At 43.8% G+C, this 16,035-nt stretch overlaps 1 protein-coding gene across 2 annotated transcripts in view; it reads right to left on the minus strand.

Annotated features, from left to right (window-relative positions):
• Positions 1–16,035, minus strand: part of LOC126524452 (monocarboxylate transporter 12-like) — a 49,772-nt gene that overhangs the window by 9,116 nt on the left and 24,621 nt on the right. For both annotated transcript variants that reach the window (XM_050172763.3, XM_055067322.2), the window contains exons 3-4: positions 14,726–14,833; positions 9,265–9,411 (exon numbers count right to left, since the gene is read on the minus strand). In XM_050172763.3, coding sequence (XP_050028720.1) covers positions 9,265–9,411; positions 14,726–14,816 — 238 coding nt within the window. In that variant the 5' untranslated portion in view covers positions 14,817–14,833. The remainder of the gene's footprint in view (positions 1–9,264; positions 9,412–14,725; positions 14,834–16,035) is intronic.

Genomic DNA, 16,035 nt, shown 5'->3' on the forward strand with positions numbered 1-16,035 from the left:
TGTGAATATATATATGGGAGTCCTCTCTAAATATTTCGAAAGGAGCAAAAGCCGACACATCAAATGTTTTGAGCAGTTACCATCACTTTTGTAGAAACCTGCACACTCTAACATAGCATTCTAAATGAACGCTTGTCGTCCACTTTGTTGTGCTGCGTCTCGCGCTGGTAGTATACTCTGAACTTCTAACAAAAAGACCATATCAGTACGCGCTATCCATAATACAGGATCGTAGGCCCACGGCAGGCACACTTGCCGTAGGGTTTTCAGCTTTCTGCTTAGCCTCGCACCGCGCTCACGGTTAGCCTGTTTTGTGAAAATAAATATTATTACATTATTAATGTTATAAGATATTATAGTTTTTTCACTGTAATTTATAGCAATCATCGAGATTTCTTAAGGTAGTCATGCATTTAGCCGGTATTACATCAACATTGTTTCGACATGCTTATGGCATTCACTTCAAACTAGATTGCTTTGGAGTTCCTAAACAGATTATACTGGCAGAATTTTCTGCCTGCTTGCTTTACTGCGATTCAATGTTCAGAGTTGGAAAAACTTATTCTTTTTTTATTTTTGCTGTCGAAAGGCTACTTCAATGTTGACAGCATTTTTCGAAAGCATTCATTTCGAAAGTGTTAACCAATGACTATATCTCTAAGCTTATCAATGCATTTTTGCTCCACGAACCCAATTAGGTTTTCTTTCTCCCTCACATTGACAGCTATAGAATGAAACTGTTCACTTTCGTAAGTATCAGGATGCAAACATTCTGGAGGTTGTCCTCAGCATTTGTCCACATCTTATAGTGTGCATGATTCTATCAAGTTCTATTGTTGCAATCGCAGGGATCTACGGATATTTTATTATTGAACCAAACGAATTTATTGAACTTTGTTTTCAAATCTGCAATGTGGCCATGCAGTAATGACCATATCATTAAGCAAAAAAAAAAAACTGCAGACTCAGTGTACGTGTTGGAATCTATGCGAAGTGAAGTTTTTGTGAAGTGGTCAATTAAATGCTGTTAAAAGAACTGTGATATACACAATTTGTCTTATTTTGAACAATCCAACATGTCATCTCTTGCAAGGTTTGTTTATGCACCGCATATATCACAATCTTAATGTCATGTAATATTTATGCAATACAATGTTCGCAAACTATAACGAAATGCAAACGGCAGGTAATGTAGATGCACACTGCCAGACATCAACACACTGACGTTTATTGAGCAAGAAATGGTGCGAGGTGTATGCAGATTAATGACTGACATGTGCGTATGTACTTGTTTAATTATATACTTGACAGGCTGCAAGGTTGGAGTATTAGGTGAGGGGGAATAAAAAAGTAGTTACAAAAAGAAGAAGGGCACATCATTAAGAAAAAACCAGCAGAACAAAGCAGCACCAACTAGCCCAACGTGTTTTACTGGCACAACATTATACAATACTTAATAAACAATAACAGAAAAATTACTGCCCATGCACGCTGTACCCATGGCAAACCAGCGAAGCCGAAATGTGCGGCCCCTTTGTTTATCACTGGGTTAATTCTGACGGTTTATTAAAGTATTTCTATATTATTGGTTATGTTTGTATTTCTTAATGAGGTTACGCACATGTTTGGCTTCGGTTTATCACATTGTTTATTTCGAATGCCACGCATCGCGCTTCGCAAGATCAGCATCATGGAAAGTGCAATGAGTGGCACACTGTGTTAATCCAGTGGGTCCATCAAAGTCTTTCTGAATTATGTTACGCATTCGTGTTTTGTAACGCGTTAATCATAGCATTTATGACTCGGTTATGTACTGTAGTTACGAAGTGACACACCGGGGCTCCACATTTCATTTATTTAAATACAGGGATATATTTTTGAACCTATTATGAAGTCGGAGAGAGACTGCTGCAGGCGCGCTCTGCTGCGAGAGAGAAACGACGTAACTATCGGTGTAGCCAATGGTCCACCACACCTTTGCTGCGAGATAATTATGACATCATGATCTTGTCTTAACCCCGTCCCCCTCTGTGTCCCTTGCCTGCAATAATACGTAGATAAATGTATATATTTTCAATACATAAGCATTAATATGTCTACGAAACAAGGAATTTCTCTGTCCGTCATGTAGGACGAATGCAATGGCTCACACCCCCCTAAACAATGGCTCATACCGCCTCCCCCCTCCCCCCACTAGCGCTTTTGTAATCGGACCACGAGTGTTTCGCCTAGACATATACAGCTGCACTGTAAAAAGAATGAACACATTTCTGCTAGAAACCAAGAAGATCATGAGGCGTACTAACAAATGAAAGTTTATCGAACATGCCGAGCAAATGCTGGTTGACAAGCAATAAATCGAAGTTATGCAAAAAGCAGAAGCTAAAACTGATGTGTGTCTATACAGATGCCAACAGGAAACGCATACATCTCTGAAAGTGTAACAGAGGCCCTGGTGACACAAGATTCTCCCAGTGTCTTTGCATCTACAGCGTCCATAATTTCTTTGGGCAGCCGATCTCCACAGAATGCTAGCTAGCTTCGTCCTCTACACTGCACTCTCGGCATGTGAACGTGCATTGTACAGGAAGAAGCTAGCATTCTGTGCAGGTCGGCTGCCTAGAGAAATTATGGAAGGTGTAGATATAAAAACGCTGGGAGAATGTTGTCAGCATGGCCTCCGTTATAAATGGGTGTATTTCCTGTCAGGAAACACACAGTAATTCTTGCTTTTCATTTTTGTGTATGTTCGGTTTATTGCTTGTCAGCCAGCATTTACTCGGCGTGTACATTAAACTTTTGGTTGTCAGATCAACTCGGTTTTCTTGTTCGTCCTATGTGTTCTCAGGTGCCATTTGCAGCCAGGCTATTCTTTACTTTTTTTAGACTGCGACAACTCACTTTAATGGCCCTTATGATGCTTCTGTGTACCTTATAATTTTTTTTATTTGGCCAATGTAGCAAGAATGTATAGTGTGAAGCAGTAAGAAGAGGGTGCGCTAACTTCTCATTAAAAAGTTAATTGTGAAAATGCAGTGATTTGTAAAAGTTACCAGAAGGTAGTACAGCAATAAAACATGATAAAAACTAATGCTTGATGAAACCAAACATCAAAATGAGAAAGGGAGAAAATACATATAAGTATACAAGTCCAGGGAAAAAAAACATTGTGATCACCAAGTGTGCATGCGGCTACCTTCCAAGAAACTGGTTTTTTTTTTTTTTTCAATGACGTGGAGCTGGGACAGTGTGCTTGAATAAGCAAGCTGTCAGTCTTTCTATTGGAATAAGAACAGTGTTTCTTCAAAGGTGCTGGCATGCAGGATTGGCAATTGTAATGATTTTTTTCTTCCACTTAGAATTCTTTTGTATTTTATTTCTGTATCATTTTTATTTGTTTGGCTGCATCAAGCACGAATTTTTATCTAGCCTTCAAAGAAGTCTTTTTTTTGTTCTGGTAATTGCTATACCTCGCCACATTTTTACAATGAACCTTAGTTGAAAGTTAGTCCTCATCCATCTCTAGTGTCATCCTGTTGATACTTCCTTCATGCTATGCACCCTCGCAACATTTGTGTGTGTGTGTGAGTGTGTCTGTGTGTCTGTGTGCGTGCGCACACATTGATTTCGATGTGCAATCGGGCCCTTGGGCGAAGGTATCATTCTTCTCCTGTGCAGCCTTGTGAGTTCATTAGCTATAGTGCAACAGAAATACGATGGACAAGAACGAAGTGAACACACAGAGTGCTTCGTTCTTGTCCGTTTTCTATCTGTTGCACTTTAGTTAATAATGAATACACACCAACTCGTCCAGTTTTCCGTTCTTATGCCGGGCTTATAAGCCCGCTTGAGTCCTGGAATATGTGCTTGGCTATGTATCCTGTAATTTAATTCTTCGCCATGTGCTTGCAAGCCGCATGTCAATCTCCTGAATTTCCTCACAATCTCATGTGATGTGCAGGGCCAGACAGTTTCTGATGAATCCCTGCAGGTGTGCAGAATGTTACGCAGGTTTTAATTTGCACTACAAGTGCTACTTTGATTGCTTTCAGTTCAGTTTTTCTAGGTGTAGGATGGCCGGGAATGGTACTCACTTATATGGGGCTTAATTTTATGTAGTGTCATACTACTGTTACACTGCTATTGCCACATCAGTGTACTATGCCTATATGTGCCCGATGTTTGCTTGCATCTTCATAATTAACCACCTCCTCTGTGTGTTTGGCAGTTGCATATAGTCTCCTGGCCTAATTGTTTGCCCCCATAATAGCCATATTGCATGGTATGTGCCCTGTTGTGTTTCAAGTTCAGGTGCTCCCGAGGTTGTTTCTGAAGGGAGGGGTAGTCGTCTTTGCATCTCATATGCTAGCTGGCATAGTATCTTGGGACCAGGTTCTGAGCTCTTGAGGCAAAAAATTTTTGCTGCAGGCTGCAACTCTACTCTGTCTAGGTGCTTGTTTGTTTGCTCTTTCTCATTGAGGTCTTCAAGCATGATAAAGTCGGAAAGACCTGTTATTACCCGATGCCTGTATTGCGTCCAGGCATTGCATAATTGTGTCACCCACGTGCTGGCTCTGCCGTCATGGTCTTACACTAGCTGAGGATTTGTAGATGTTGACTTGCGGGTATATTTGTCCAGATACGTGGAGCACATTTTGAAATCTGGGGTAGTTCTTGATTCGTCTTTTATCCGACGTCGATGTAAGCTGACTTATCAAAAGCGAGAGACCAGACTGGGCAAGAAAGTCTGCAGTGTTGTCGACAGCTTATTGCATCATTCTTGATTTGTGTATAAGATAGCTTTCCCATAGATTGCAGTACAACACAGGCAGTAGTACTTCTTGTACTATGCCTGTGTTGTTGGTGTGGGTGGGCCAAATGTATCTCCAACTCTCACGTGGAATTTTCTGTCTTTCAAAAAGTTACTGTTTAATTTAAATGTTCTACCACAACTTTTCTTGCTCATCGTTCCTCTTATTAGAGTAGCATGAGGTACTGCTGTTAAAAGCCTCTTCACCCTCTTCATTCTTTCATAAGCGGTATTACACAATGTCCTGTAATAAAGTTTCTGCTGCTTATGGCCCACTCATGTTTGCCATAAGAGATAACTCTTGAAAAAGGTTTTCTTTGTGCTGTGTGTGCGATGTAGTATGAGCATTCATTTCTTGACATTTATACATATGTAGAACCAACTTCCTGACAGAGTACTTGCTATACCTGATTATGCTCATTTGTGCAGTGCTGTTGACCAATACATATCGATGCATTGAATGTTTACACCCACGAATTATCACGAAAGATGGTAGTTTTACAATTGTGCCCTTTGCTTTCGATTGGTGTTAGATATTGCAGAAGCATGCCCCCTTATGCAATAGTATTTGGCAGCTTAATGGTTCAATAAAAGGTGATGAAATAAATCTAAGTGCAAGAGCTTTTTTTTACCTATGACTCCCATCGAAATGCGACTTCCATGGCTGGAAAATCAACCCCTCGCCTTGTGTTAGCAGCAGAATGCTATAGTCACAGTGGCAGGTGAACAAATTGAAGAACAATATTTCTGTCTATAATTTTTTTTCTTTCTTGTATGTAGGTAAAACTTGGAATCATTTGTCATTGTAAAAAGCAGTTTGTGGTCCTTTATTGAATAAACCACATATCAACTATCTCCATGGGGCTAGTTTTCCGTGCGGCTAATTACGCGCTCCATATTGTATGTAGCTGAAATGCAGAAATTTGTTCTAAAATCCCGGTGATATGTTCTTGCAAGTAGCATGATATTTCATTACTTATACAGGTATTAATCGCAGCAGATATCATTATATGGGTTTACACGCTAATATATGTGATGACAAATTTATTAGAAACCGTTATTAGAAACATGTATGGCATCAATGTTTCTGCACAGTTGATCAGCTGTGAACATGCAAGTGCTTGCACTTATGCGATTCAAAGTTTCCCACGAAGGGATGCAACTGCCTGACTTCACTGCACAAATTTGATTTAGTTTTCTTTACCGTGTCGTTTACAACTGTTTTATCCCCACAAGAACAGGCTGTTTGCCTGCTTTTCGCATTGTTGCCTGAGTTTTACATGACGGTGCAGGAGGGTCCGTTGTCACTGTGCCACTATAGCAAGCGAATAATTTAGTTAATTTAGCAGCTGTAGAGTTAATTACCCTTCAAAGCAAACGTTTATACAGGTGCAGTAAGGATAAAAGGTCCGCAACATATTCAATGTTTATTGGTTTCTCTGCAAGAAAAAAAATTATCCAGAGAAAAGGTGCAACTTAACGTGCATGTAATATTCGAAAAGCAATTAACGACGCTGTTCATTCAAGCCACAGATTTAATGCTATCGTAGAAAATTCATTACGATAGCCTACACTTTTGCTCTGTCAAATTTAATAAGTGAGGTAAGATGATCTCTCAAGATGCATCGGGAAATTCACGCTTGAAAACCGACCAGAAAATGCAAGTGAAAGGTACCGTGTTCAGCACAACATTGAAACTTCGGGTACTTTGCTGTCTTGTCATTTGCCCTTGCCAAGGTTGAAATTATTTAAGCTGCTCCGCACGCGCGATTTTTTTATGCTATTCAACAAAAGAAAATTGTAAAGACCCCGAAAGGCCATGTCGTCTCGCGGCAACTCGCAAAGGTGCACGAAGCTAACGTGAAAATGCACTTCATTTGCTGCGTAGCGTGTCAACGAACGCATAGAAATGGAAGAATTGAATCTGCAGTACAAGTATTTTATTCTCCCTTCGCGTACGTACCGAATTCGGTAATCCACGTCTCCGCGAATTGAACTTGTTGAGCGAGACGCCATTTCCCAAAACTAACCAGCGAAATAGCTCTACGCGCAATTTCGACGGAAAATCGCAGCGATCGCTGCGACAGTGCGACGGTGCGACCGGCCGGTTGGTCGCAGCCGAAAATCGGGGGGTCGGCACTGCGAGTGCGATTTTAGTCGCAAACGACGCAAATCGCACTTTTGGTGCGACGAAAATCGCATCATGTGAAACAGGCTCAACAAAGACAGCAACCAGAGCTGCTGGCGCTATCCACGTGACAGGGGTCTAAACTACGATATAGCGAGCGGAAAGATTAATGGGGCCCGGGGCCGCTTTTTATTGAAGTCGGAAAACGCAATTTAAGGTAAAGCAGACTACTGCAAGAATACGTTGCCGCAAGAAGTACTTCGATGCATTCTACAAAAGTGGAATTATATGCAATCACAGCACGCCTAAGGATCCTCATCGCGGTGCTACCGCTCCTTATTTAATGCCTTGCACTGTGAATTTAAGGCTACGGTGGAGTGGGGCGCGCCCACAACGCCCCGCCTGCTCAACGTCACCATGGCGTGCAGTTCGAACTTCATCGTAGATGTTGATGTAGACGGGGATATTACCGATTTTGGCGCCTATGTCGCGCCAAACGCGGTTATACTAAGCGAGTTGCATTGCACTCAGCCAGCTGAGGTCCCTGAATAAAACTAAATGGTAGCGACATTCCTCCTTGCCCAGCCTGTCCATCTCCTGGCCTTCTCGCAGCTCACTCTTTCTCTCGTAGCTCGCCCTAGCAGTTTGGTCGTTCGCTCGGAAGCCGCACATAGAGTTAGTTACACGAGGTGAGACAATAAAATTGTGGGGTATTTGCGCACGAATTTTTTGCCGTATTTAAGCCTTGATTGTTGTGTGCTGTGCTAGGAGTGACGATGGAACGCTATGAAACTGGCCGAAGCAGATGCTCTTTCGAGCTTTTCCGGCGCGTAATTGCGCGCTTGTTTTGTTACTTCAGGTTGGCTGCCTGCTTCCAGTTAGAAGAAGGCTTTTGAGGCTAGTTTGGTGGTCAAATTCCTTTTAGCGCAGAGTACTAGCACAAAAATCAGAATTATTTGTCTCGCCTATAATGTATGCGTACTGTACACGATGTTTACATACATTCCTGAACTTTGTTTGAATGTTATGTCGTCCACAGCCATGCATTGTACTCGTAGGCGAGAACAATGTCGTTGCTTGCGCAGAGCAACCCGCTTCGCGAGTTATTTCTATTTCATTTATAATATTCTTTATTTGTCTTTCTAAAGAGACTTGCGCGGCGTGAAAGGGCTGCGGTGAAAGTTTCGCCGGTACACGCCAAATCCGATGCGCTTGCGTGTGCGCAGCACTATGTAGCTGCCGATCGAGAACTCGGATTCGTTTGCGCTGCTCGAAGTGCGTATGTGTGTACTTGCGTTCACCCAATCGACTGCCATGTGTCCAGCTTGTGCAGATTTATAATTTAGTCTTAGTACCGTGATTACCGAACGCAAGGCACATGACATATTCGCCTGGATAACGCGAGCCTCATGTAGAAACGTGCGCGATCAACACGCAGCATCTCAGCTATTCTCGTTGTTTCGTCATGATGCTGATATCTCTTTATGCAGTGAAACTGGTCCTACATTTTTATGACAAACTGGTGCCATTGGCTCTCAAGTGCAAATATCACAGTGGAACCTGTACTTCATTTCTGAACGAAGCGTATGCAAGGACGGAAGTTACACATAAAAATGGTTTCCAGCAATGAGTACTTTCCCCCTTTGCGCAGTTCCAAGTCAGTATGAGCCAACAAACTCCTGCAGCACTTTATCCTGCCAAGACGGCGAAGCGGAGAAAGCCTACTCACAATAGTCAAAATTATTTTCACTGATAGTTAACAGCTTCTCCTTCCAGAATATATTTGCAGCACCTAACAAAAGCGAGGACTGACAAAGCTACGCACTCTCACTACTACAGCAATAACACGTTTTACGTTTCTAGCACGATGTAGGACTGAACACAGCCTACGCACTCCATAGGTTCATACACCTGTTGACGATAGCGCGATCAGGAAAACAAATCTGAACGAGCACTGAGAATAGCACCCTTGCATAAGCTTACCCATGCCTGAGTTCCGTACTCCATCAACAAAGAAAAAGCTGCGTTCGTACACGTTTGCCCCTCCACGACTCTTAATATCAATCCCTAACATAAAGCAAAACAAAGACTGAGTTCTTCAATGACGCGGTTAGCCACAAAACGAAGACAAAGAGGGGATGAATATAGATAAGAGGCATCTTCACTTAGCAGGTACACAAACAGTGAGAAACAATTCCTGGCAGAACAGAACAGTGCATTCACCGGCTGTATGAGCGATGGTCTTAAGGTTAAAAAATAACTACATCGCTTTTGAGCGACCGGTGTGTTTCAAGCTAGGCTACGTAGATATTTATCTTTCTCTCACCTGCTAAGTAGACGAGGCCGCCCATAAGCATGATGGGCCACGATCCCTCCGTCCTGTTGACTTGAAAGGTGTCCAGGATGGCCACGAACAGGAAGCCCGCCGAACGCCGCCCAGCCATGGCGAAGAAGCATGCCAGGGCACAGGCACCTTGGCGAGGGCGACGGCACGAGAAAATTGTTCAACTAAAAGTTATTCCCATAGAGAATCCTACCTCTACAAATGGTGCTCAACATTACTAAACCAACGCAAACGAAGCAAATTGAATTTTACTGCACTGCGCCGATATCATCGATGCCTGAAGAGGGTTGAGCCTAGTGCATTATGGTTGCCTGGACGCAGCCAAAGAGGGTAATGAAAAATTATACCTGATTTGCGCACTCAGTCACCAAACAACACATCACAGACAGCAAACAGCCTTTCCTTTATCACATTTCCTCTGTAACGTCATGGCGTCTTCCCGATCCATTAATTTTTGAAAGCCATAAGCGAAATCGTGGCGCGAAAGCAAACTACTGCTTGCTCGGCCATGTCATGTATATATAGCACGGCGCTAACATCTAGCGAGTGCAGCGCTGTGCTATACGTGTATGGCTTCGCAGAAGCGCGAACCACGAGACGAATAGGTGCCAACAAGCCCAGTTGTCCGTCGTAATTAGACATAGACGTATAACACGTCGCGCTGACTGTCGGGTCTTATGGCGCGGTCATAGCTATAGCTATTAGCGCTACGGAGATGCTACGGAGAAGCACCGAAAGGATGTTTTAGTCAAACAATACATCCTTACGGAAGGAAATAGGTCCTTTTCGTGATAAACCACTCTTAAATCCATATTTTTGCACATTTCCCTTTAGCAAAAGGGTGTCTTTGCTGCTCCAAATACCGGTAATGGCACCAAGTGGGTGATAGTTAAATAAAGGTCCTTCACAATATTGAACCGAGGGCGAAACAGAGTATGTTAGAAAAGGTTTACGAAATTAAATGCGCACGAAGTGTGGCTGATCTCAACGGCCTTAGTTTATTGCTTGGCCGTACGTCCATTAACAGGAATATTATTAATTAATGAAGTGCTGACTACGTAAATGGAGCTAAAATTTATCACTGAAGCTTTTGCTGCGTGGTAGCGGAACCACGGAGCGAAAACACAAATTACATCTTGTGACAGCAATTGAAGTCATAGTGCTGGACTGACAGGGACATGAAAGACGAGAGGACGTGCGTAACAATCAACGTAATTTTATTTCAGAAAAGCATGGTATTTATACCGGCTCACACGAGTGAAGATCATCGCACACGCAACCCATCATTTTCCAGAAAGGAAATGGCCTGTCTGGAAAGTGCTGGGTTGCGCATGCGATGATTTTCACTTGTGTGAGCCGGTATAAATACCATGCTTTTCTGAAATAAACTTATGTTGATAGTTAACGCACGTCCTGCCGTCTTTCGTGTCCCTGTCAATCCAGCGCTATGAGTTCAATTGATGCAACGAACCAACTAGCCCAAAAATCTGCACTCATACATCGTGTGAAATTTTAAAACTTTGCATAGGCTCAGCATGTACTGCTTCAGCTACCGCTACTGCACTACTATTTCAGCTAGTAATTTCAGATGCCATAGAGAAGGTTTTTGCTTCTACTTCAAGGCGGTGGTTATACGTATGAAGACAGCAGAATGCACATGCAAAAAAGAAGAAACTACGTGCTACGATTTATGCACACTTTCAAACCAAAAAACAAAAATGGCTCAACAGTAAGAAAGTAACAAGAAAGACCACACTACAGCTTGTCTCATGACAATCCTGCAACTTAGAGGCGCAGAGCTCCAGCAATGATAATGATTTGTATTGAATTTGGGAACTGGCTTTCGTACCTACAATACTATATAGTGCCGCGCAAACGAGAGCTGGACCGAGAAGAGAAGATGGCTACGCAGGCACTTCGCTTGTGTCTGTGTGTTCATGACCTCTTCTGTGTCCTCCTCTTGCTTTTATTAAGCACTGGTAGTACACACGATAACATACCAACAAGCCAGCATTTCGACACTGACTTAAGTACAAGTAATGAACAGCCCGAATCGTGATGGCCGTTTTTGCAGTCGGAATGTTGTCCAGCCAGCGCACCGTCGGTTAACAGCTTAGCACGGCAGTTTCGGCAGATCTGGTCAGACCGTTAACGCATTGCGTCTACATTCTCGGAAACGTGTGCCGTTTTGGATGGCTCGAAAGCTATTGTGGGAAAGTTTACTCACGGTAATATTTTTTTTTACTTTCTATGGTGCATCAGCAGCTTCCGTAAACGTGTCAGAGGAACAGAAATAAAACAAAATTGTTCAGACATCTACGCAAGAACTGCGTAGCGAGAGTCACTTATGTTGCAAGACCCGATGCGCTCCTTATGCAGCTTTTTCTTCGGTCTTCCCCATGTACTATATGGCAAAATAGAGAGCTTTAGAATAGAGGATGCAAGCGGCTTGCGTGCGCAAGAACTAGGGGTCACGGTGCTGTGCATGCGCAGACCCCTACGCCTAGGTCCGCACATGCGCAGTAACGTCGCCCCTAGTTTTTCTGTACGCAAGCCGCTTGCGTCCCCTAATCTAAAACTCTCTAACAAAGAAACCACACACTTGAAACTTCAAGCGTAAATGCCTAAAATTTATGCTGTACGAAGGCAGCCAATCGATACAGTCCATTTTCTGTGAGCCTTAATCACGCACAACCATCGAGCCCAGCCATAGGGGCTTCGCTGACCGGCTTTAACTGCCTCAAGGAAATACGCGTTCCGCTACCACGTCTCGTATAATCCTTTAAGGGGCGCATTCGCCCAGCAGAACAGGCACCCTTTCGTTCTTGTAGGGTTTGTGCAGAAACTATTATGTATTATTTTTCTGACACCAAGCGCAATCTTTTCCAACATCTAAACGAGCTGCGCGACATCAGAAAATTTTTTGCGCTCACCGAACTTTTTATTCTAGAAGCTTCTCGTCACGCTTAATGAAAAACATAATGTCAAGTTTTATTTAGGTGGTGTTCGTGCTTTAGGAGTTGGCACCTTGCCTGAGTCGTATCGCAATGTTTGTCACTTGCGGGCTTCTACCAAAAGTAGTGGTTTTTCTTAGAAGCAACACGTTCTAACTTAGTAGTGTGCTTCGAACGAAGGCGACCTTGATTCACGAGGGAACTCGTAATAGGTCTCACAATACTTCTTTTTACTACTCCTACACCATTCCCATATGTTTCCTCTATGCCGTCCTGTTTCTGTTGCGCGAACATGCGCATGAATGCGAACGTGTGAAATATGAATGCCGACTTGTTCAAAGCTATTCTGAAAGGCACCGCAATGAATACCGTTTTATCGCGCCACAGGTTATTATTATGAACAACGTGATAGTTTTGAATCGCGAGGATATGAAATGTGTTCTGCTGGCCTCCGCTGCAATGACTAATGATAATCCTTGTAGGAGCACGTCGCGTCAATTCCAAGGGCAGACTCGACACTTGCGCAACTCGCACTCAATACCTCACGCCGTTTCGCTTGCGCCAAGCAAATCCTCTTACTGGGGGTCGTGACGTACCTGACAGGTTGTCAGAAAACATTCACCTCCCCCGTGCTATTCGCCAGCTTTCCGAGTTCAACAGAATGGCAGTGCAAACCTGCTCCATGCCATGACGTCATACAGATAGCTGCCTGCCATTGTCTTTACGGCGAACATGCTCGTTGTGGTTTGCGCACGTGATTCCATTGGACTTGCACTCGTTGCCGTCGTCCAGGAAAACAAGCAAAGCTGAAGAATACTGCGGCCACGAATTGAAGTGGCTCGAAGAGAAATCGCGAAAAGTGACTCTTTTTTGTTTTGTCTATGTACATGCGCGCTATCACATAGTAGGTACCTTGTTTACAAGCATAAAACTTGCCTACACGAGGAAGGCGTGTCCCACCCCGTCAGAAGCATCATGGCTCCTGCTATCCGTCATGACATGAATTGCGCCACACTGTGAATGAGTTTCCATGTTCTTGAACTAAATACGATAAACAACTCTGCACATGAAGTTCTCCTAAAATCTTCGCACGTAATAAACAGCACATGTCCGTTGTGTGAAAATACTATTTTAGGTCTCACGACTGATCAGCAAGCGACTACAGTGTACTATGACAATACTAGCGCTGCTCATGCTAAAATACACGACCAAGCGCAATTTTTCTTGTTATTCTTTCTTTTAATGCTGTCTTTTTCAGGAGAAGTAGGAAGTGTGTTCCTCCAATCATGTGGTAATTTTTCATGACTCAGAAACATTATTCGGCAGGATTGCACTTGACAAACAGTCACGGCGGCGGACACATTTCCACAGTCGGCATATTTCTTCACTGTGATTCGAAAGCTTGATGAAAAAAAGAGAGCGCTACGAAGACGAGGACGAAAGAACAACAAGTACGACAGACAAGGCGCTTTTGTGAAGACTGGAAAGAGCCCAATGTAGAAGAAATCTGAAGCAGCAGAAGCTTGATGTGGGCGAGTTGGTTGAGCATACTTCATGAAAAAAAGAGAGCGCTACGAAGACGAGGACGAAAGAACAACAAGTACGACAGACAAGGCGCTCGTACTTGTTGTTCTTTCGTCCTCGTCTTCGTAGCGCTCTCTTTTTTTCATCAAGTATACCCAACCAACTCGCCCACATCAAGCTTCTGCTGATTCGAAAGCACTCGCAGCGGGATTACCGCAAAAGATATAAGCTCCAGCTTAACTATGTCTACCACAATGACAGTTTAAATGAGGTTCATCCAAATATATTTGCGTTGCTTGCTATTTATAGTTTACTGTGGCCAAGTTCTGTGTGTGATATTTCACGCAAAACAGTAAATAATATAACACCTCCATTCGTATTACCAGAGCTCTAATGCCCGTTCAGATTGAGAGTTTTCTTTCGTCACCACTTTCATTGTGCCTCAGTGCAATGATGGCATAGAGAAACCGTTCGCGGTGTGAAAAGTATAAACACCCGAGTGTCGATATCTCTGCGAGTGTTCAAGAACCTGGGATGGTCAAGAATTCTCCCGAACCCTCTCTTGTAACATCATCAAGCTTAAACCTATCACGTGGCTTCCAGCAGGGAGTGATTTTTTCTGATTTTTTTCTTACTCTCACTTGCTGCACTTCGATTCGGAGTCTGCAACCACCGCGTCGTCCACGCATAACATTGCGCGATGTTTCTCTCCGCTTTCTTTGTACAATCATCTGCCAGAAGGATCCAGTCTGTTTCCCCGTGTATTGCCAGAACTATTATCCCAGACATGCCGCTGGCCTCAGTCCAAGTACCTTGAGCCCTCTGTGGATGATTACTGCCTAGCAGATGCTAGCGCATTACGCGCATTTCGCACAATCATCTCGCACAAAGGTCAAGGTCAGGTCTCACGCTCTCGTACACACGGAAACATACGCGTGCAACGCAGGCATGCCGTCCTTTCTCACCGGCAATGAGCCAGCTGTGAATGCTGTCCGGACCATGCTGGGGCACGTGAGCGCAACCATTCCAGCGTCGAACCAGTTGGCCTCCGGCCATGGTGATGACTGCCCCCTCTGCACGGGCAAAAAAAAAAAAAATAACGTAGACATAATCATCAAGTGATTCAGTTAAACATAGACTGATCGCGCGATATAAATATTAAGAAAGTCAGCATTGCGTGCACGGATGGAAATTGTGATCAGAATACCGCGTTGAGGCACAGCCCGCACAGCGTAAAACGAACGAATTGTTGGATTAGTTGGTGTTGCAATAATAACGGACAAGATTAGCGCAACAAAAAGGCAACGCATGCGGGAACGCGTTTGTCTTTGTGCTCGTATTTTCTTTCTGTGTGCATTGTCTTCTTGCTGGGCTAATTTTCCTCGTCAGGGTAAAATGAGGAAGGCTAAATTCACCAAAATTGACACCACCGCCATTGCACGATTTGAACAAACGTAAAATGCTTGGCATAATACAGTGTAAGCCTGTTTGCATTTCTGTTTCACTAAATACGCGCCTATCTACTGTTGCCATTGAGGCAATTTGTGGACAAAATAAGCATCAAGCACCGGGAGCATGTTAAAAGTCTGCCGAATTTACCCTTCTCCAGGCACGTTCAACGGCCACATCACTCCTTTGAGCGCGTGAGCGTCGTGCTCTTGCAGTCTGGTTTTCAACACACCCGTGCAGGCGAGCAGAGAGAATATTTTCTTTTTTCAACTATAGATTTGGAACGTACGCTAAACAAATCAATGAGAGTCCGGGGCACCTCGCGTGCCACGGGGATATGCAGTGACAGTGGGAGGCACGAATACATCTCAGTTCGAAAATTGAGACGCTGGTCACTGATTGTTGCTTCCTCCGCGCGCGCCTACAGGAGATGAGCGTAATGCTAATAAATCCAGTTCCTCCGTCCTGTCACACAAGTAGTCATTCCGAATGACTTACTGCCCCTTCTCGGCATCTGCACGAGCTGACGTGGTTTCAATTGTCCGCTCAACATTCGAAAACATCACTACACGGAGGCTCCTTAACTCGGCTGCCTTAAATTAGGTCAAGAGATGTAATCGCTTTGCGAACCCCATGTATATATTATTTTTCGCAGCTCAACTGGACCACAATGTTACCGGGAATGGCACTGTGTTACTTTCTACAAGTTGCCGCTCTTCCGTCTTCCTGCCGGGCCCCTGCTCTATTGTGCTCGCCGCCACCCTATTCAACTTGCCCCCTCTCTCGCTACAACGGTGGCACGCGCATTGGTGCTGCGCAGCGACCG

The sequence above is a fragment of the Dermacentor andersoni genome, chromosome 3 (genome assembly GCF_023375885.2).
Source record: "Dermacentor andersoni chromosome 3, qqDerAnde1_hic_scaffold, whole genome shotgun sequence".
NCBI classification, from domain to species: domain Eukaryota; kingdom Metazoa; phylum Arthropoda; class Arachnida; order Ixodida; family Ixodidae; genus Dermacentor; species Dermacentor andersoni.